A 20,666-nucleotide genomic window follows, 5' to 3' on the forward strand; every position below is an offset into this window, starting at 1 on the left:
GCAATGTGGCCTCAAAGTAATTTTTAGAAAGTTCTTCATCCACAGACATCTCTCTTCAGTGACAGGTATGGGCAATGTGCATCATTCTTTACATTTAAGACCACCCTGATTCAGAATTATCCTCCTTCACATCTTGTCTGACACATCTCCTTTCCTTAGCACTTCATGCCTTCCAGACTTGGTACTTTGGAAGGAAGAACTTATTTAATGACCCTTTTCCCTTTGTTCTTCAGCTGCCTCCTTTCTCTCTCATCCTTTCTACCCTCTGTATGTTCAGACATGGTGAGCTGGTACAGCTTCCCCATCCTCTCTTCCATTTGCTCTTTTCCAGACCATTGTTTTGTCCTCTGTAGCAGGATGGAGCTTGGCACTTGCTGGCTTGCTTGGTGTCTAGCTGGGGTCTCAGCAGAATACGATTTATGTGCTTTCACAGCTTGATTTCTAGGGACAGCTGGCTAACTTGTGTAAAAGCTGGTTTCACATCTCTGGATTGCAGGGTGGACCTATTTTTGATATGTCACTTAAGTATTTTTATCTTTCCCGCCTCTTAGTTTTATACCTGAATATTTTTGTTGCTATCTCCTACTGCAGATTATTTGCATCCTTCTTCTTCATAATCTTGTTAAGATGGTACAGATGGTTGGCATTTTCTTCTGTGCAGAGGGATCCACCCAGCAGTTGCTTTTTGTATGTTGTGTGACTTTATGCACACAAGCACGTCCCCAGGGCTTAGAGAAGCTGCTTGCAGGTCAGTGTTTCCAGTAGCTGTGTTTGAAGTTAATGATACACTGCAGCACTGCTCAGAAACCAAGGCCTTCGATTAGTTTGCCCCCATCAGCTTTGTTTCTTCTTCTACCCATCTGTGTATGACTTGCAGTAACTTACATGATCACTTCTTCAGATGTATCTAGAAATCCCCTTGGATTCTCAGCTTTTACTCCTAGGGTGATAAAAAAGCCAAAGACACTTCAAAATTCTTAGTACAGACCCAGAGAACTGCTAGGCTGAATTAATCTCTTGTAAACAAACATGCTGTCAGTTCCCTTTCTTCCAGAAACAAGCTACAGAGGGAAAAAAAACATAACCCAAAGTTAATTAGGGAGTGCCTGGATTGCAGCTCCCATCTGGCTGCCTGGGAGCAGAGGTTGCTTTGTGCACCTGAGGCTGGACAGGCTTTAAGGAAGTCTCAGCTGGAGACTCAGGAAACCTTTCCTTTGCCATGTTAAGCAGCAGGGAACAAAACTGCAACAACCAAGAATGCCTGCATGGCCAGAGTGCCCCATCTGTCATCCTGGCATGCTGAGTTTAGGAGTCATCTACTTCAAACGCACTTTTGTCCCTGTGGCTGTCTGCCTGCCACTGTGTCTAGCCTGTATCAAACTGCTAATGAGCTTCATTCACTCAGAGTTCTTGTAATAAATAGCTTTGAAGTGAAATATTATTAAACCCCTATGAATATGAGGTCATATATCGTTGGAGGTGATGAAACTTCTCTTAACTTTTGGCAAGAGGAGAGGTATTTGCATTTATGTTATGCTGTGATATTTATTTGCAGCTGACCTGTTATTGTGCCTGCTTGGGTTTGCCCAGCCAGGAGAACCACTCCAGGGCTATTCCTTGACAACTGTCGCTATTGGTAGCTCTAAAGTTGAGGCCTGAGGATAGAGATTCAGAAAGCAATAAAGATGGAATTACTCTGAACAGAGCTCTCTCCAGAGAGTGGGATGAAAAGGGTTCATCACTGCAAATCCATGCTCATTTCAAAGACAGCAAAGCCAAAGATGAAGTTTCTCTGAAAGGTTGCATCCCCTATCCACACAGCTGTATAAGTTGTCTTTGGCACTGACTGGAGAGGGAAGGTTGCTGCCTGGAGGAAACCAGGAAACAATAATGAAGGTCTGTCTAAATGTTAAAAGTTACTTTGTCTCAAAACTATTTGGCGTATTAACCCATTCCCCTTTTCCTCTTTGAAGAAACAGGTGCTGATTTGTTAAGCAGTTAGCCAAATAATCTCAGTTTGCTTTTCCCCTTAAAGTTTGTCTAGAATAAGGTGTGGCTGTGCACAGTTCCCAGGCCTGCCATTGTCCAGGGTGAACCACTCCTGCCCCTGCAGTGCCAGCCCGGTGCCACCACGTCAGCACCATCCAAGGAGAAGGAATCTTCACTGACAAGTCCCAGCCAGCCCCTGTGACCGGTCACAGGCAGTGGCAATAGGGACCAAATCTTGAGTGATCCTTCCAAGCTGTGAAAAATGTCATGCCACCATTTTGTGATGGTGAAATCTGCAGTAAGTTCCTTTGATTATGGGAAAAAAAATTAAAAAAAAAAAAAATGGAGACCCAAACTTCTCTGCTCACAACTATGCTGGAAGCAGGGACTGTCTGACCTGTGCTTACAGCATTCCAGGTTCTAACTCAGAACAGTGAGAGAGGCTGTCACACACCCCTGTGCTGGCTCTCATCCCAGCACGGGGCACAGGCATCAGGAAAAGTGCAGGGGGCAGCCAGCATGTGGGAGCAGGCAGGGTATGACCTGGGCATGGGATCTCAAGTGGGTGGTGCTGCTCCCGTGTTATGTTTTCCTCCCCCCAACACAGGAATCTCCTCCTCCATTCCCATGTCTCTGCTGTGGTGTGGGGAGTGAAAGGGAGCCAACTTCCTAGTTTCCACCCTCTCAAAACGTCATGATCCCATTGTTACCACTCCAAGTCAGGGCAAGGGAGGAGCTGGAGCAGAGCTGAAGGGGCAGGAGTGTGTGGACTGAGTTTGGCTAAGGCTGTATGTAACTGGCTGCTGAGTAGAGTTTATTTGCTGGTATACATTCATTTTTGGACCATTTTGCACACACAGAGCATGAAGTAGGTAGGTGCGCTGCAGAAATATTAATTGATGAGAACTGCAGATGTTCTCCCTGCTTTTTGAGAGTGCTTCAGGTCACAACATAACGTGCTGTGCTTAAAATAAGCTGCACTGGCAGCACAGTCAAATTTGGATGTCACTTTATTGTGCTATTTCTGATATTATGAACAGTGTTCAAAGAGCATTTGTGAGGATTTGGATGCATTAGCTCTGTTAACAGGGATGAAATTCACACACATCCTGGGGACACAGCATGGGCCTTACATCCTCTTTATTCCACACTGAAGTGGAGAAGAACCTGAGTGAGTGCTGCCTATTCAAACAAGGAGGATTTTGTTTGTGGGTGTCCTGTTTTCACCTGGCACCCCTGGACAACAGCTGATTTAACTGTTCTGGTGCTGCTCTTGCTTTAAGAATAAATAAATCAATACATGAATTGATAAATTAATTTTTTTAAATACCATTTTTAGAAATGATGAAATTTGTTTCTTCAGATCAATTGCACTGTGAGAGGATGGAGTGTTTTGAATTAAAAATGTTGAGAGAGTAGTAGAGTATGTATGTTGTGCTTGATAAATGTGCTCTCCTGACTGCTGTGAGAGAGTGAGATAGATCCACATGTCAGAAAACAAGATAAAGCACAGCATCTGCTCTTCCACCTCCGTGTGCTTGTGGGAGTTCTTTCCTGTTTCCTTATTTCCCCATCTATAAATCTAGAATAACAAAGACCTCCCCCACTGGAAGTGGTGTCAGCAATTCATGACCATACAACATTAAAACCTGGCACGGAAGTGCACTAGGAGAGCAAAAAATATTCACTCCATAAATTATAGAAACACGTCTAAACAAGGTGATAGACAGCAAAAATCACTACGTATTCTCCTGTCTCCTAATTACCTGGGTGCATGCCTTCTTTTGGTTATCCCTGACTAAGAAAGTGCTTGTAGCTAAACACTGGCATTTTAGGGGTAGCATGAAATACAGAAAAGCCTTTGGAAATTAGGATTGTTGAACAGTGGCTCTGCACTTGTGGCTGTGGTTATGGGGTGTCAGATCACTGCCAGATGCCCAAGTGAGCCTCAGCCATGATGTGTCCTTTGCATCAAAGGTGCAGGTATGTGCCCATGACCATTTGCACTCTGTGTTGGTGCTTTATAGGGCTGTGGGATCACAATGATTTTCTAGACTAAGCATCAATCAACAGACTGAAAGAAGAGCTCTACCCATGCTGGGTTGACAAGAAGTCAGGTTTTGGCAGAGATCAGCTATCCTAGAGCAATAAGAGGACTGCAAGGAGCTGGAAAGTCTTTTTTAGGTGTCGAACTTGCTAGGCTGTCTTTGAAATACTTGTAATGAGTTTGGGATTTTGTTACACTATTGATTATTTCTAGTTGCCTACACAAAACTATTATTTTGCTTAAGGCTTAAATCAGGGCCTGGTTTATATAACAGTAATTTTAGTTGGGGTTTTGATGGCAAATACACATTTCTGTTCTAGATGAGGGTAGAAAATTATTCTGATGTTGGGTAGAATTGTCCCCTGGGCTACCTGGCAGATAGCACAGACTTGAGTAAAATGGAGAAGCTGTATGGCATCTCTGAACTGCAGAGAGAAAAATGTGCTCCTTAAAGGTGCTCAGCATCTCTCCTGTAATTCTTCCTAAAATGTTCCCTTAGCCATATGCTAGTCATATAGTACTACTGTGCTCCTTAGCTTTCTACATTCCCACGATACTGGTAACTAGTCAACTGCCCTGGACAAAATGTAGCAATAAATCAATTGTCAGACTCCTCTGAAGTGGCTGAAAGGTTTTAAAGCTCAAGCTGCTCCAAGGACAGGTTGACCTATGAGCCAGTCCAAAGACCACTGAAGATCAGAGCTGAGGATCAGATGCTGAGGACCACCAGATGTGCAAAAAGCTTTTAAAAGTGGACAAAATCATTCCTGTGCTGTGTGGGCAGTGTCCAAGCTGAGTCAAAGTGCTGCACATCAAACAAAAGGCACAATGAGACTGAGAAGAAAGCAGCAGTGCTCTGGAGGACATGGCAGGATGAAAAGACATCTGCACCCCCAAGTTTTAGGGGTTTGAGTTCAGAGGTACTGCCTGAAGGCAGAAACTCTGCAGATCCAGAACCTTTAGGCACCTCCTCACAAGGAGCCTCTCTCCTGGGGCCCAACAAGACCTTGTGTTTGTGCTGAGGCACTTGATTAAATCCTGCCACCTTTGCTGGTTGTTAGGAAAGCACCTTCTTAGTTATGTCACACATAATGTTTAACATGTTTTTTAAAACTCAGTATTTTGTTAATTGTCCAGAGCATCATCTCTAAAGGCTATTTTGGTTTCCTGGAAAGGAATAGACCACAGTCAGGTCTCTCTGGGGTCTAAATGGTTTTAAAGCTAAGAGGGTCCACCCCAACCTCTTCATCAGACCTCCTTCATGTGAGCGACTTAGATCGTAGCCACTGCCTCAATTTTTGTCTTCTCACCAGTAGAAATATAGTGCCTGACGCCACATCGGCCATCACTAGGCATCAGAGCTAACAGTGCTACTGATGAGAACCCAGCCCGTGCGGCAAGAACGGCAAGTTTGGCTGGCACCTGGGACGTTTTCCCTGCCTGGGGGCTCCGGGAGCGCCTGAGGCGATTCCCGCTCCCGCGCTCCCCGGGGCCCCCGCCCCGCCCCGCCGCGCTCCGCCCCGGGGCCGCCCCAGGTACCGGCGGGGGGGCGGCTCCGCCACGCGAGCAGCGGCCGCGGGACCGCTCGGCTCGGCTCGGCTCGGCTCGCTTTGCTTCAGTTCAGTTCGCCTCGGTTCGCTTCGGCTCGTCCCGGCTCGGTTCGGCGCCGCCGCTCCTCCGCCGCAGGTAAGAGCCGTGCCCCTCTGAGGGGGCTCCTCCCGCGCCGTCGGGGCTGCTTCCCTTCGAAGGTGGCGAGAGGGGGCTGGCGGTGTTCCGCGCCCCATGGCCCCACCGGGACCCACAAATTCCTGCTGCCCTCCTCGCCCCGAGCGTCGGGGCTGTCCCCGGGCTCCGCGGGACGGGAAGCAGGAGGTGCCCGGCGGGCGAGCTCCGTGCCCCGAGGTGTGGTGTAACGGGCAGCCCTCGGGAGCGGCGGGGCGGAGAGGGCAGCAGCAGTTCCATCGCCAAGATAAACATTTCCCAGCAATGAGAGGCGATATAATATCGCCTTATCTGTGAAATACCCTCAGCCTCGCGGGAGCGGGGAGGCTGGAGAGCGGGGCCTTCCCGGCTGTTCTCCAGCTGGAGCGGAGCCCGCCCGTTCCTCAGCCCGGGCAGTGCCCGGCTCGGGGAGGGGGAGCCGGCGGCAGGAACCCAGCTGCTCGGCGGTGGAGCCCGGCCGGGAGCCGCGGCACCCGCTGCCGTCGTGGCTGCTCGGGCAGGGCAGGGACCCGCTGCTGCCTGCACAGCCCGCCCGAGCCGGCGGAGCGGACTTGCTTGTACCCACACTGCCCTTACAGCCCCGGCCAGCGAGCCCGCCGCACCGAACCGAACGGATCCATCTTCTAATTTAGTTCCTATAAAGTATAAACTCTCCAGTTTGTCCAGTTTGTGCTGTGCAAAACGCATGTTGTTTTTGGTTTTTGTTTTTGTCTTTTTTTCCTATGCGTTCTGGGACGACGCGTTGGTTTTCTCCGCTGTTTTCTCCGCGCTGGTGTGCGCGGTAACAGCCGGTGGGACCGCAGCGGCATCGCCGACACCGGCACGAGTGGCTCACCCGTTTTTGCCTCCCAAGGCTCTGTCTCCACGCTGTCCTTTCCTTCTTACAAGCTTGTGGGCTTGCTCAGTGCATCAGGTTGATCTGACCTAAATTAAGTGTAACTTATCAAAAAAGATAAAAAAAAAACCAAACCCAAAGCAAAGTGGGGGGAATTATTGTAACGTGGATTTTCCCATGTCCTGAGACAATATAAGACCGTGGTCTCAGAACATGTTTCTGTGAAATTCTTTGGTTGCAAATCTGTTTTTGACTTCTGCTTTGTTTCTCATCACTTATTCCTCACCCAGTGCTGTACTCTCACTTGTGCAAATAATAGTTTTCAGGACTTCAGAGTTGCCTGGATTAGCTCTGGGTCCAAATAACATTCTCTTGTGAATGCTTTTTTTCCCCCTCCAAAGGTAAAAATGTCACTGGAACTATAATTTTGATCTGTGTGTTTGTAACTGTATTCAGATAATGGGAACACTGGTATTAGGTTGTAGGAGGTACAAAATTGAATCCATACACTGCTGTATGGAAGTGTGTAACTAAAAGGCTTTTATTTCCTGTTATTTGTACTTGCTGTCCTGGAGGTGGTTATATGTGCATTTACTGGGACTTCACTGTCTTCAGGACAGTTTTATCAAAACAATTTATACTGTAAGTCAGAAGAGAGACAAACCAAATTAAAATCAAGCTTCCTTTGCAATTTTGACAAAATTGTGATTCCCTCTTTGCAGACCAGATATATTTTCAGGTGACAAAGCGAGACTTACCAGCTTTAGGTTTTAATAGCAGTATCTCTTGTGTGTAGCAAACCAATGCATCTAGTATTTGTTGACATGCTGGTTGTCATGTAGTAGTTATGTTCGCTGTGTAGTTCAGAGATGTTTTTTTCCTACCTTCATTTTCATATGATTTCATGCAGCTCCAGATTAAATGTGCAGGTCACAGCATCACAGTTCAGGGTCTTGCATCATGCTGGCTGGTTGTAGTGCCAGGAAAGGGCTCTCATGTCCACTTTGTCCTCCCCAGTAGCTACATGTGTATTTTTTGTTACTGGTTGGGCTGAAGAAGTAGGGTTTTTTGAGGCAGTTCTCAATGGCTAATGCTGAGAAATGTCCTGAACTGGTCATTTCAGGTATTCTTTTTGCTGTAAAAATGTGTCTTGTGCTTCAGGTTCTGCATATTTAGTGAGCTCCTGGAAATGTGTGCTTAGCTTAGTGCAGTAGTTTGATATTTGAAATAAGCAATAAAATTTATGTTTGGAAGTATTAGCTCATTAAAAAATGGGAGGTGTGAGGGTGCTTATTGTAATCCCAGTTAGCAGGTGGCTTACTTAGCAGCATGGGAGAACATCATAGCATAGAGAAATGAATTAACTTATTCATCACAGATTTTCTGCTTGGAAGAGGAGGATAAAAGGCAGCAAATTAGACTTCTGCACTGCAGAGGCATCCTGAGCTGTCCCTGTCTCTGTGTGATTCTGGTTTGCAGGTGGCTTCTGCAAGACAATTCCAGTCTCAGGTCACTTGATTTGGGGAGGACAACAGCTTGTTTTTACCTATAAGTGAAAGGTTTTAGACCCCGTGGTGCAGAAAAATCTGTGTCTCCTGCTCATTGATGCAGGGGTGTCTACCTGAGCCTGCATATGGCCTCTAGCTCCAGATAGGGTGAGTGCCATCATATGTCTGAACTTCCCTTATCTTCCTCCACCATAAAAGGGCACAGTCATGGCTTTCTCCATGGAGGGCTGCATCCCAGGGCAGAACGTGGCTGTGCCCTGCCTTCCAGCTGTGGAAGGACCAGCAGGGACCCACATGTGTCCTGTAGCAGAGCTGGTACAGATTGATCTTGTGTGTTGCTCTGGGTGCTTTCATGTCACTGCTCCTTCAGTGCATTCAGCAGCGAGGTGCTCAGAAGTGCTTCACTATTGCCAGTTCCTTCCTGAGAAAGAGAGGCAGAGCTGCAAGGCTGGAGATCTGACGAGAAGGGGACTGAATTCCGGGTTTCTGTTGTTTCAACCATCGCAGCAGTGTTTGTGACAGGAAGGAAGGGCTTTGAGGATGGTGAGTTTTGTAACAGCCCACAACCTCATCAGTGTGCACTGTTCTCTGGGATAGGACTGGATTCGGGTCAGCCTCAGCTTGCAGTTCTGTAGACCTAGAAATTGGCTGGCTCCAGGATTCCAAAATTCAACAGAATATTCAGGGAGTTGTGGAAATCTCTGCATCCCTTCTCTAGGGCATAGGGAAGATAAAAATCCCCTCTTCCTTGCATCCTTTGGGAGAGAGCTGAGGTGAGTTCAGTTAGTGGGTCCCCTTTACCATGGAAGATTTTTTTACTGTTACATATTTTACTCTGATTTTTGGAGTAGTGTGCTTGCCAATAGGCATGGAACCATGTGATAATAAGAGAGTGGCAAACAACACTCATAGAAGAGAGTACAAAGGTGGAAACTTTTAGCTCTTTATTTTTTTTTTTTTTTTTTTTTGTTGTTGTCATATTAGAGGGACTAATTCCTCCTTCCTGAGAATTCTATTGTGGCTCTAAAATGGACTTTGAAGATATTGAATGTTGTGCAGGAAATGGGAGAGGCATGGCTTTATGTTTGACTTGAGGAAATATTTCTAACAACAATTGAACCAAATGTTGTTGTAAAGTTAGATGGCAAAAAAGTGCTACCTGCTGGTTCTTGATTTGTGTTCCACACCCATCAAATTCTTAAAAATCCTTTAAAAGCTGTTTTTAAACCCTATGTTCCCAAATCTAAATGGGAATGAAAATAATCACTGACATTGCTTAGAGGTTTTCATCCTTTAGTTGTCATGCATATATTAAACTTTTTTGTAGCATGTAAATCCCAGAACAAATCCACTACAAGCATCTTCTCATAAAGCCTTCTGGATTCATTAATAAATGAATTTTGTTAAAGATGAAGTGGTAAAGATGAAGAGCCCACATTTTTAAAGTAATAGACATTGACTTTCTGTGTAGGGAGTTAAATTGTTTTTGTTCTGGATCTGTCAGGTGAGTGGCATTTGGATGACACCCCAAAGTCAAGTTCTGGACAGTACTGAAGAGTGAGCCAGAGGCTGTCACAGGGAGCAGAGGGCAGGGCTGTGAGAGTAGGAGGAAATTTAACTGAAAAATGTGCAATACTTTGGGCAAGACCAAGCTTCTGTTTTGCTGCCAAGCAAGGTGATTGTCAATTGTGTGGATCCTGAGAGAGGATTTATTTGTCTTTGATCCAAATTGTGGCCTGGAGTAGGTGGCTGCAGCCTGTTATTTACATAAGGTCCGAGTGTGCCCAGGTGTTTTGGCAGTCTCCACAAGGCGACATAATGCAAGTCAGGATGACAAATGGTGCTGTACCCTGGCTTAACAGAGAGAAAATGCATCAGACACAAACTTGGCCTTTACTTTGTATTAGCCATGAAAAAGACAACTATGTTCTGTGACATTTTTCTGCTCTAAATCTGCAATAATTATTACTTTAAGGCAGATGTTTTTGTGTAGATGTGCTATAAGTTGCAGATGTCCTATTGCAGTTGTCTTTGTAGCATGGTAGACTTTGATCCAGGCTTTGTGCAAAACACCCTTGTGTACAGAGGGATTTCAGCTGCTTCTTGGTTCCATTTGCTTTGCTGCCTTTCTTCAGGAAATGTGTAATGATTCCTATCCAAGATTTTCCATCCACTTGTGAAATTTATCCGGAACTTTAATTTTAGATTGGTAAAGATAATCTCCCTTTAATAAACTTTAAACTGATGGCTTCAAATGTTTGCTGTTATCTTAATATCTGTCACTAACTCAAGCACTGTTTCTGTTCTCTTTGTACACTACAGGACTTTTCCTCTTTACCTTCAATGGAGGAAGCTCAGACCTTACACAGCACTGTGTTCCCAGCCTAACCTGCCTACCCATATTCCCTTACCTAATATTCTTATTATTCATCTTTATCATAATCATTGTAATCCTTTTGCTTCTACATCGCAGGTTCAACAGTGTGACCACTCTCTTGATTCATATACTCACAGCAAAGCCTTCATCTCTCTCATGGATTATAGATCTAAATTGGTAACTATCGCTTGCTTGCAATGTTTATTAGCAGTTATGTTAATTGCTCATACTCTGTTTTCTGCTTCTGATAAATCTTGTAGAACAGCATTTGTATAAGAGTCTCTAAGGTTACGGCCTTGTTTCCTTTATGAGCTTTATCCTTAGGACAGCATACATTGGCTGTAAAAAAATTCCACTGCTTGGTAGAAATTTGGTTCAGAATGGAAATTCATTTCTGAAAAAGAAAACAGTATTTATTTTCCAATGACAGAGCACATAAAGGAGTGAGTTTTTGTAATAGAAAATTGACATAGATATGTAATTTGTGAACTAGAATATTTTTAGCTTAAATGCACTTTCTAAGACTTTTTGGGAAAAAAATACACAAGGTATTAACACTTTCGAGAAGAAGTTATGTTGCACATTAGTAGCACCTCTCATGGGTTTCTGTAGAAATACAGAGGAGTGGTTTCACCCCATCCTCTCATCTGCCTAATTAAAGAGATGTGTGTTAGTGCATGATGATGAAACAGTTAAACTGTCACATTTAAATTGTTACTGGTCCTAAATAGCATAAGACAAATATAGGAAATTACAGTTTTGCCTTTAAAAATGAAGCATGTTAAAATAGGTTTTTATTGCTAGAACTGTCCAGAAGTTATAATATAGAGAAATACCCAGGTTCATAACAAGTTGAATTTTGAAAATGTGTCTTACTACTTCGTTTGAAGTATAAGTTGCATCAGTGTGAGCAGGTTTCATGGCTAACTGGGGTGACTGACAGCAGAAAAGGAGACTCCCAAATTCAGACTTCTTTCTCATGCCGTTGTGGGAGAGAATGGGAAGTGGAAACAGCATGCCTGTGAACACACCCATGTGCTAATAAATAGGCATGTAACCTTCCAAGGTAATGATTGGATTTCTTGTTTCTTGTCTGTGAGGATAAAGAAGAACAGCCCTCCATCACTTTGTAGACAAAACTGTAGGGGCTGACAACACGAAAAGTCAATCTTAGCCTTTTTTCCTGGCAATAAATGAATGGTGAGATACATCAGGTGATTTCTAGCCAACACTTTAAATTTTTCTTGAAGTTGGCTTATGCATAAAATGTTGGAGAGCAGGGCTTACAGTGACCACTTCCAGTGATTCCTAAGAGTGGAAACACTTTGATGTTTTGTGTTGCACTATAAACCAGTTTTAGTCTTCACCATGATGTTGGTCACAAATTGAGCACAGCTGTATGGATCCATCTATGTGACACATTTCAGTGAGCACTAAAACCAACAAAGGTTGGTTTCCCATGGAGGCGTCTTAGGGCAATTGGCTTTTTTCTTTTAAAATTCATTAGACCAAAATAGAAACTAAAGGCAGGAGAGCCACCTTGACCTAGGAATATATTCTTTGGTGGCTAATAAGCTCTGATTAAGATTTTATTGCTTTAGAGCATTTGCAGCATCCTGCTCTTATGTGGTTTCTTTGTCTAATAAAAGATGAGCTCACACTGCAGGCTTTTTCCTCAATAGGGAAATAATAAGGTATCTCAGAGCTACAAAACTGCCTGTTCCCACAAAACTAGTAACTGGCCGTGTTTGAGACCTTGCTCCCATTGCTAATGCATGTGGGGAAACAAGATTGTCAATATGAGTATGCTCTTAGCTACAAAAATGGGGGTTACCCAGGCAAAAAACTAAATGATGCAAGGTCTCATGCTGAAGTGTTCTCAAGGACAATCTGATTGGCAGACTTTCCCTCTCCTGTGTAATGGGTTTTATGTCCTGTAGCAAAATCTTTCCTGTGTAAGTATTTTACTGAGGATTAGTCCAAGACAATCAAAATGGAAACAGTCATGAGCCTCTCCTTTGCCTTCTATATGCCAGCTGTATTTGACCTGGTCTCCTGTAACAGAACTCTCTTTGGGCTGTGTGTTTGTGTGAAACAGCAGAGATGCTGCTCTGTTTCAGAGAACAGAGCAGAGATGCTGCTCTGTTTGGAGCCATCCTAAAAGAGCATCTGCGTCTGTGTGCCCAGGGAGCAGGGATTGCACTGCCAGCTAAATGGCCTTGGACCAAGGAGGCAGGGCAATCCCCTGGGAGCAATGGCTCTGTGAGCCTTTGGGTGATTTGGACAGGAGCTGCCTGACCTCAGCATGTTGTCTCCATTTCCCTGTGCTGCACAATCTCCTCCAGGTGCAGAGGGCCTGCAGAAGATGTGATTTTGTGGACCTTTCTTTCAGTAGCATAGCAACTGCCACCACTTCCCACTGCTCCGTCCCCTCTGCTTGGCTCTCTCAGTCGTGAGGGATCAGGAACTGAACCAACTTTACAAACAGCCCTGCAAAACAGGAGAAGCTGTAGGAGGATTTATTTTTAACTGGGATCTCTCTGTTCTCTGAACCATCTCTCTGTGGGGTCCTCAGTGCTGACATGACTAGGGAGTGCTTGGAGCAGAGGAGACAACAGGTGGGGAAGAGAAAAGGGAGAGGAGGAGGACCAGGAGAAAGGTCTGCTGTTCCCTGGCTTTGGGATTCAAGCACAAATTCAGGGGCAGCCCTGTGAACGCTTCTAGCCCAAGTGCTGGTGGTAGGGCACAGCTTCAAGTAATGATCTGCCAACAGAGGGATAATCAGAAATTAGTATGAAAGTTCTTTCAGTTTCACTCTATTCATTAGAGGGGAAAGGGAAAAGTGAAATTTAAGCAAAGAGATGGAGTTTTCTTTAAAATTTTTGTGCTCTGACTGCCTCTGGTGATTCAAGACGCTGACCTGCAGCATCTTCAGGCAGCACAGAGGCCAGCAAGGGCTGTGCTTCTATGACAACAGCCCAGCGTTCTGGACAAGTATCATTTGATCTTATTCTCTGTGTTGTGCTTCTAACAAAGCTGCTGAAGCTGGCCACATTCTGTAATTGATTTTTCAGCTGAGATCTGAAAGTCACATTTGTAGCCAGGTACAATTCTGATTAGAGCAATCTAGGAGGGTTAATAGAGGCAGCAGTGTTTTAGTTACAGGATCAGCTTGGAGTGTGTGGATGGGTTCTGGGCAGGCAGGGGTAGAAAGAAGATACTGATTCCTGAATGATTAGTGCAATACCTTTGTTAAAGGTCTTCCTCTCAATCTTTAAAAGATCAGGCTTCAAGTGATGAGGGTTTCTCACTATTTCGAGCCTGTGTGAGTAGAATGGAGAAGTAGAGATTTGAATTTTTTTTTTTTCTTCTTTAGCAAGTGCACAAGTGCTGTCAATGGCATTTGTGGAGATTATAATGTGTATGGGGAATATAAATTACTCAAATAGAGAATTTTCTCTTGTCCAGTGTGGTGATGGTACAAATCAACTAATCACCTGATTCATAATTTTTGCAGCTGAGATTGCTAAGGATAAAGAGGCAGTAAGTGCATTGGCCTGAGTGTCTGAATAGAAGTTAGTCATATGTTGAATTCCTCATTTTAGAAATTCCTGCTATGAACCACAACACATGGGTAGAAGAGCTGTTCTCTAATGAGAAGAAAATTTGTGCTTGTGTTTTCTGGAGTGCTTGCAAAAGACTGTAGTGTGACTGAAGAGCAGCTGAAGTTCAGAAGAGAGTGTATCAGAATTATGCTGTATCCTACTGAGAACTACTTTTGGGAAGATTTAATGCATTCAGTGCAGCTGTTCACTATTCAGCTACTGATAAATTTCTTCAGAAACTGTCCTTGGGAATGCAATCTCTGAACGAAGTGTCTGCTGCACCAGCCCTTTTCTGTGTGAGAAAGTTGCATATGCTTAATCTGAGATAAACCATTGTGCATATTGTACTGAAGTTTAAACTGGGTTGCTTTTGGTTTGTTTCCCCTCTGTTGGAAATTTAAGTGAAATTATCATCCCTATTTAAACTGCCTTGGGGGATAGCATTTTGGTTTAGAGTTGTGAATTTTGAGCTGTTTGTTTTGATTTTCATTGTGTTTGTGGAGTGTTGTTATTGCTGGTTTTTTTCAGTGAATGGGTGAAGTCCTGTGTGCAGGTGAGACTTGCTAAGAAGGAAGGTATTTGGTCACATGCTGAGAGTAGACATTGGAGTGAGTTTTGTTCCCAAAGGTGCCTGTGAATTTGAGTTGAGGAGAAAATTAACTTCTGTGGATGCTTGTGTGAAGGCAAGACTTCTGTCACTGCTCAGTGTTTTCTGACTCTGCGTGCAGTAGCCCAGGCCCTGGTTTGCATAAGTAGCTGCTAATCAAACCTGTGCTCCAATTTGCCAATGCTGTGACTTGTTATGAGGAGATGAGACCTTTGATTATTTGATGTGTGGTAGTTTCAAACAGCATGAGAGATTAAAAGCGTGGTAGATCTGTTTTTCCTCCTCTGTAGTAATTTGGTTTGTGTAGTTGTGTTCTGTACAACCAGAGGTGAAAAGTCAGAGTCCTACCTCTTCCCACCAACTGTCTGAGCTGCACACATTAGAGCAGCTGTGGCTGCCCATGGCCCTTAATGATTTGTATTCTGCTTTTTGTTGTTGTTGTTGTTGTTGTTTCTGAATCTAGAAGGGATAATTTATCCATTCCAAATGCTGTTTGCACTCCCATCGAGCCCTCGCATTTTATACAGTCTTTATTCTAATGGCAGTTTTAGGATTAGATAGGTGTTGGATGGATTCAAGGTTTCCAGCTGAAATTCCTGTTTTTCATCTTTACCCATTTCCTTTTGTTTTCTTCTGTAAATATTGAGGAAGGAACTTTTGTAAGGATAAAATGGTGGTGGTGCATGCACTAGAAATGTGGATTTTCCATATAAGTAGTAAAAACAATTATTTAGGCAATTATTTAGGTTTATTTACCTTGGAGGCTGGCTGATGAATTCCATGGTTGGATGCACTGTCAAAGATTTTAGTTCTTGGTTGCAGTTTATTGGAGCAACAGAAGTGCCACTGGAGTAAAGAATGCTGTTTCCCCGTGAGTATTTGAACAATCTGCAGTAGCCATCTGTTACTCTGTTAAACACAAAGCAGTGCAACAGGTGTATTTCTTGGGTTTGGAAGTCTTACCAGCATGAGTGAACACTAAACAGGATTAAAGCCAGAATTTAAAAGAAGATTTCTAAGTGGGCTTCTCTTTAGTCAGCAGATATAGTGGTTATGACATTAGAAAGTGGAGAGATAACCTAAACATATGGTACATAGTTAAGGAAAACAAATGCTGAACTGCTCTTAAATCTGTTCTTTTTCCATGTTTGTCATTTTCTTAGATGGCTTCAGTAACAGATGCCAGATTCAGGCAGAAAGATTCTTCAGACCAAAATTTTGATTACATGTTCAAGCTCCTGATCATTGGCAACAGCAGTGTGGGTAAAACATCCTTCCTCTTCAGATACGCCGACGACACCTTCACTCCAGCCTTTGTGAGCACAGTGGGAATCGACTTCAAGGTGAAAACAGTTTACAGGAATGACAAGAGGGTGAAGCTGCAGATTTGGGTAAGTGCCAGCATTTTCCAAGATGCTTTGTATTAATCCCAGCAAAGCTCTGATGGTAAAACATGGCTTGTTTGGAAGTGGAGTTTTGGATGGGTGTAGATTTTGGTTGTTCATAAGTTCTGTGTGGCTGGACCTTTGTGTCTCTGCAGTAAACTGAGGGAGGTCTCTTCCTGTAACTGTCTCACTCAGCTGGTGAGGGTCCTGATGTGGTCAAAGCAGCTGCTCTACATTTGAGTGAACTCTACACACAACTCATACTATCATTTTATGGCCTCTGTATAAGATACTTGTATCTTCTTGCAGCTCATGTACCTGTCCAGCAACACATTTCTACCCAATTTCTGCCCTAAGGGCTTCATCTTGTAATTGATCTGCATACACCTGATTGGTAATTCTTTAATAATTGCATTTAAATGTCAAATTACAGTAATCACAGCTGGGTTTTTTATTTAGTGTGGTGATCTTAAATAGTGAGAATCTAAAATGAGGTGCTTTTTTTTGTACTATGACTACATGATTCATTTTATTTCTGTGTTGCTGGGTACAATGTAAAACGAATTATTTAATAAAAGATAATTTTCATGTTGTAAAATCCTGACCTTGAAACTAAGGTAGGTCACCTGATATGAAATTGATTGATTTAATTTAGGGTTTTGGCAATAAAAATGTTTTTACTTCAGGCCCTATAAGTTCCTAAAGATGATTTCCATTTAGTTAGTCTTTCTGAATTTTAGAGCATGAAATTTTCTAAGAAGTGGTGTAAAAACAAGACAGAAAACACCTTAAAATATTAGAGATTTTTCAAAGATACTATGATTATAGTGAATTAAGCAATAATCTTAATTAAATCTGTTAAAGGGATTTGGGGCAAAAAGGGCTTTATTAACCTTAAACTTCTTATGAAAAGAGATGTCAGGTGAATTCCTCAGAGGTTACAGTCCATTGGACCTGTAATATTGGAGTTACCAACAAGACTGTTGATTTAATATTTATTTTTAATCAAAAGTATACCTAAGTGTTGGACAGTTTCCAGAGTAACTTCTGTTCTGTTCTCTCTTTTTGCATGGATCCCTGACATGAGTCATGATTCAAGGACCTTAACAAAACCACTATGCACCTCTATTAAAACTACAGTATTTGAACTTGTTTGTCTCCTGCCTGTCCTGAGATTATATTTGTCATTTCAATGTGTTCTCCAGGGTACATGAATGGAGTCCATTAGAATACCAAAACTATGGGTTCCTATGTGTAGAAAGAAATAATTTTCATACCAATCTGTCTTCCAATTACTTAAAAAAATTATTTACAGCTGCTGTTGAGTTTCTGGGAGTGTGGGGCTCTGTGGCTCCATTGAACCCTTTACTCTGGCTTACAATTTTCTAGTTATGTTGACATTTTTTCAATTATATTCCCCCTAAGTTTGGCTAAAGCCTTATCTGAATCAGGTTAAATATGAAATTAAGTGAAGAAGGTACGAGTGTTTGACTTAACCACTTCAAATATTTTTCTAAAATCCAGAGAAAAGCACTTCTAGGAACCTTTGATGTTCTCTTCTCCACAGACCCAGAGTTTTTACAGTTCAGGGGTGCTTGTGGAGCTCTGAAGTGAGTGCAGCTGTGACAGACTGGAGGTGCTCAAGGGCTGTGCCAAATAACCCTGTTCTGTGTTCTGCAGGTCTCAGGTGAGAGGGAAGTTATTACTGCTGTGCTGTGATCCAGAGACATCCATGATCAGTGAGACTTTGTTTACACTGCCTGTTGCCTGTGTTGAACAGAAGAACAGAATTTGGGTGCAGGACCCAAATTCTTGTGTTGTCTTAAAGCTCAGGAAAATTCATGTTGCTTCAGGGGCCGAGCAGCTGCGCATAAAGACTGCCAGCTGTGTCAGTAAATGTCTCTCTGGCCTGACTCCTGGTTTTGTTTCTCCAGCAGAAGTTGATGAGCATTTTAAAGCCAGAGATCTTGCATTTGTGTTGGTGCTGAGTTTGAGGAAGTCTGTATTTTGTGAATGAGGATTTGACAAGCTGTCACATGGAATGAGCAGAAGAGAGTGCTCCTCTGTTTGATTTTGGTGTCATTGGTGGGCCTCTTGCTTTGTTGACATTAACGCCTCAATCACCCAAATTGATATTTTAATAATCAGTTGTGCTTGTGACTAAGCAGTCTGGGAAATTATCTGCTTTGAAAAAGACTTGAAAGGAATATCTCTTTAGCTTGAGAGGAACAGGACATAGGAGAGATATTCATGATGTTTTTAAGGTAGAATGACAGCACTGCTGCTGCATATGGAAACAGTGGAATGGTTCAGAGAGGGGTTTATGAAATAATGTTTTGTTGGCTTTTTTTCCCTTTCTTTAAAGAGCTCCAAGATCAGTTGACTATGTTTTAATTGCAGCTATTTTCTGTCTTGTTTAGGAATGGTGGTGCTGTGTTAATAGAATAAATTTGCTTTCTTGAGAGCGTTTGTTTTGTAGTTGGAGGAGGCTTAGTAATTTCATATCTAATTAAAACCATTTATTGCTTAAATATATTAATATATTATATAGATATTTACATATCTGCATAAATACAATTCTTGAATTAGCTTTTTTTTTTGCGCCACTGCCATCTGTAATACTTCTGTATAAAGCATTTTCCTTATGATTGCATTGTAAGGAGCCAATTTATAATATCTTTCTGCATTTCTTGACCAATTTTATATTCCCAGAGTTGCTAATTACTGTTTACTGGAGGAAAACTATTATATTTTCAGCTAGGTATGTTTTTTTATTATAAATAAATCTCAAAGGTAACATTATTATATTCTTAGCAAATGCAAACAGTTAATACTTAATGCAGAGTTCAGGTTGCCTAGCAGCTAGAGAGGGCCACTTTGTCCAGATCCAGATGGAAGCAGGGTGAATGAATAAAAGTGATTTCAGTTTTAGGTAAGAGCAAGGTGAGATTTCTTTTTCTCCCTTCCGTGCATTTGTGTGTCTATTGCTGGTGAAGAATAATGGTGGTGAAAACGACAGCAGAGCTCCTGAGCAATGTGGCATCGAGGGGCTGCTGAGGGGCAGCCTCTGGCCCTTTATGCTGGCCCAGTCTGAGTTCATTACATGCACAGTCACATAAATTAACTGATAGAAAATCACTGGCAGAGTTCAGCCCCAAACACTTGCACACTGCCCAGTACATACTTTGTGTGAGGAATTTGATTACATTTCCATTATATTTTCGTGCAGCACCTTACACAAAAGACTCTCAACATTGATGTGATTAATAATAAACATAACTAAATACAGGGTTTGGCAGCTGATGTTACAGTTGAAACTACTTTCAACCCCTGCTTGCAAAAAGCAACAGAGATTACATTTAACTTCAGGTTAAAAGGCAGGAAGACTGTGATGCTAAGACAGAGGCAGCATATTTAGACTGCAGTAAGGGTTTTCTTTTAAGAGCTGTTTATCAGAATTAAACTGCAGGATGAAGGTTTTTCCTTCTCATTAATAAAAATGTCTCAGTGGTTTTGCTGCTGAAACCTGTTGGGGTGTGAGATTAAGTTTAGTGGATGTCTGAAGCACGTGTTACAGCTCTCGGGCACAGCTGGGGAGAGGGCACAAAGCAACATTGCTCTGTGTTTTTTGGATCTTTAAAAACAGAAATATGACAACTGCTAATTATATTGAGTGGCAGTTACCACTACAAAACAGAAAAGTGTAAACCAAAATACCCCCCCTGCTGTGTAGCTGTCCAGAAGGCAAATACTCACTGTTTTTAAAAGCGTTTTGTATCAGGCATTGTCTGGATGACAAGATCATCTTGTGCAGCTCGCCTCTTAGGGAAGGGATTCAAAGCAGTAACACTGCCAACTGAGTTGTTTTTTTTTTTTTTCAGTTACAGGAGGTAAAAATTAGAACACCATCATATTTGATTGTAAATTTTAATGTTAATTGCACACTTAACCAAAAGCTAATTATGCATTTCAGATGAGAGAGTCATCTATTCCCAAGGCATCCTATTCCTGTCATGGTTTTGCTAAGTTCCTTGCAAGCACTGACTTCAGGCTTGAATGCTTGCACAAAACTTGTTTCTAAAAAAAAGAGATAATGAGGTTCAGTAATTAAATGTATAGATGTAATAGTGACGGGTGTCTCTAGAGCACTAATGGACCTGATTCTGGTTTTACAGACTCACAGTTGTGAAATCTTCTGATTTGCTGTTTAGATGAAGAGCTAAAATGGAGAAATTCATGATACTGAAAAGATCAGGTTGATCTTTGTAAGGGAGTCAAGGATTATGTTTTATTTGCAGCATGAAGGACTTACTGGGTCCCAGGAATGAAAATCATTGTGGGTGAGTTGATGTAAAGCACTGCTTCTCATGCTAAAATACAATGCAAAATATTTGACTGGAGAAGAGATGCAGTAAGTGTCTGTAATTCAATTCCAAGGTCTTGGTTATATCTCAAGTAATAATACTTCTGCTTTGAGAAGAACTTGGTGCTCAAGCCACTTTGAATGGGCTTTAAGATTAGAGTTGCGAGGGTGATACAAAGGAGAGAAATAAAAACTTGACAAATAAGATCCTTGACAAATAAGACAAAC

At 42.6% G+C, this 20,666-nt stretch overlaps 1 protein-coding gene across 2 annotated transcripts in view; it reads left to right on the forward strand.

Moving 5' to 3' along the window:
- The first annotated feature begins 5,611 nt into the window (after positions 1-5,611).
- RAB3B (RAB3B, member RAS oncogene family) overlaps positions 5,612-20,666 on the forward strand; it is a 50,348-nt gene continuing 35,293 nt past the window's right edge. The window contains exons 1-3 of one of the 2 annotated variants that reach the window (XM_021529361.2): positions 5,629-5,722; positions 10,575-10,655; positions 15,854-16,081. In XM_021529361.2, the coding sequence (XP_021385036.1) occupies positions 10,635-10,655; positions 15,854-16,081 (249 nt within the window). In that variant the 5' untranslated portion in view covers positions 5,629-5,722; positions 10,575-10,634. Of the gene's footprint in view, positions 5,723-10,574; positions 10,656-15,853; positions 16,082-20,666 lie in introns of both variants that reach the window. The other variant, XM_021529371.2, reaches the window with a different exon arrangement.

This window comes from Lonchura striata, chromosome 9 (genome assembly GCF_046129695.1).
Source record: "Lonchura striata isolate bLonStr1 chromosome 9, bLonStr1.mat, whole genome shotgun sequence".
In the NCBI taxonomy this organism is placed as follows: Eukaryota; Metazoa; Chordata; class Aves; order Passeriformes; family Estrildidae; genus Lonchura; species Lonchura striata.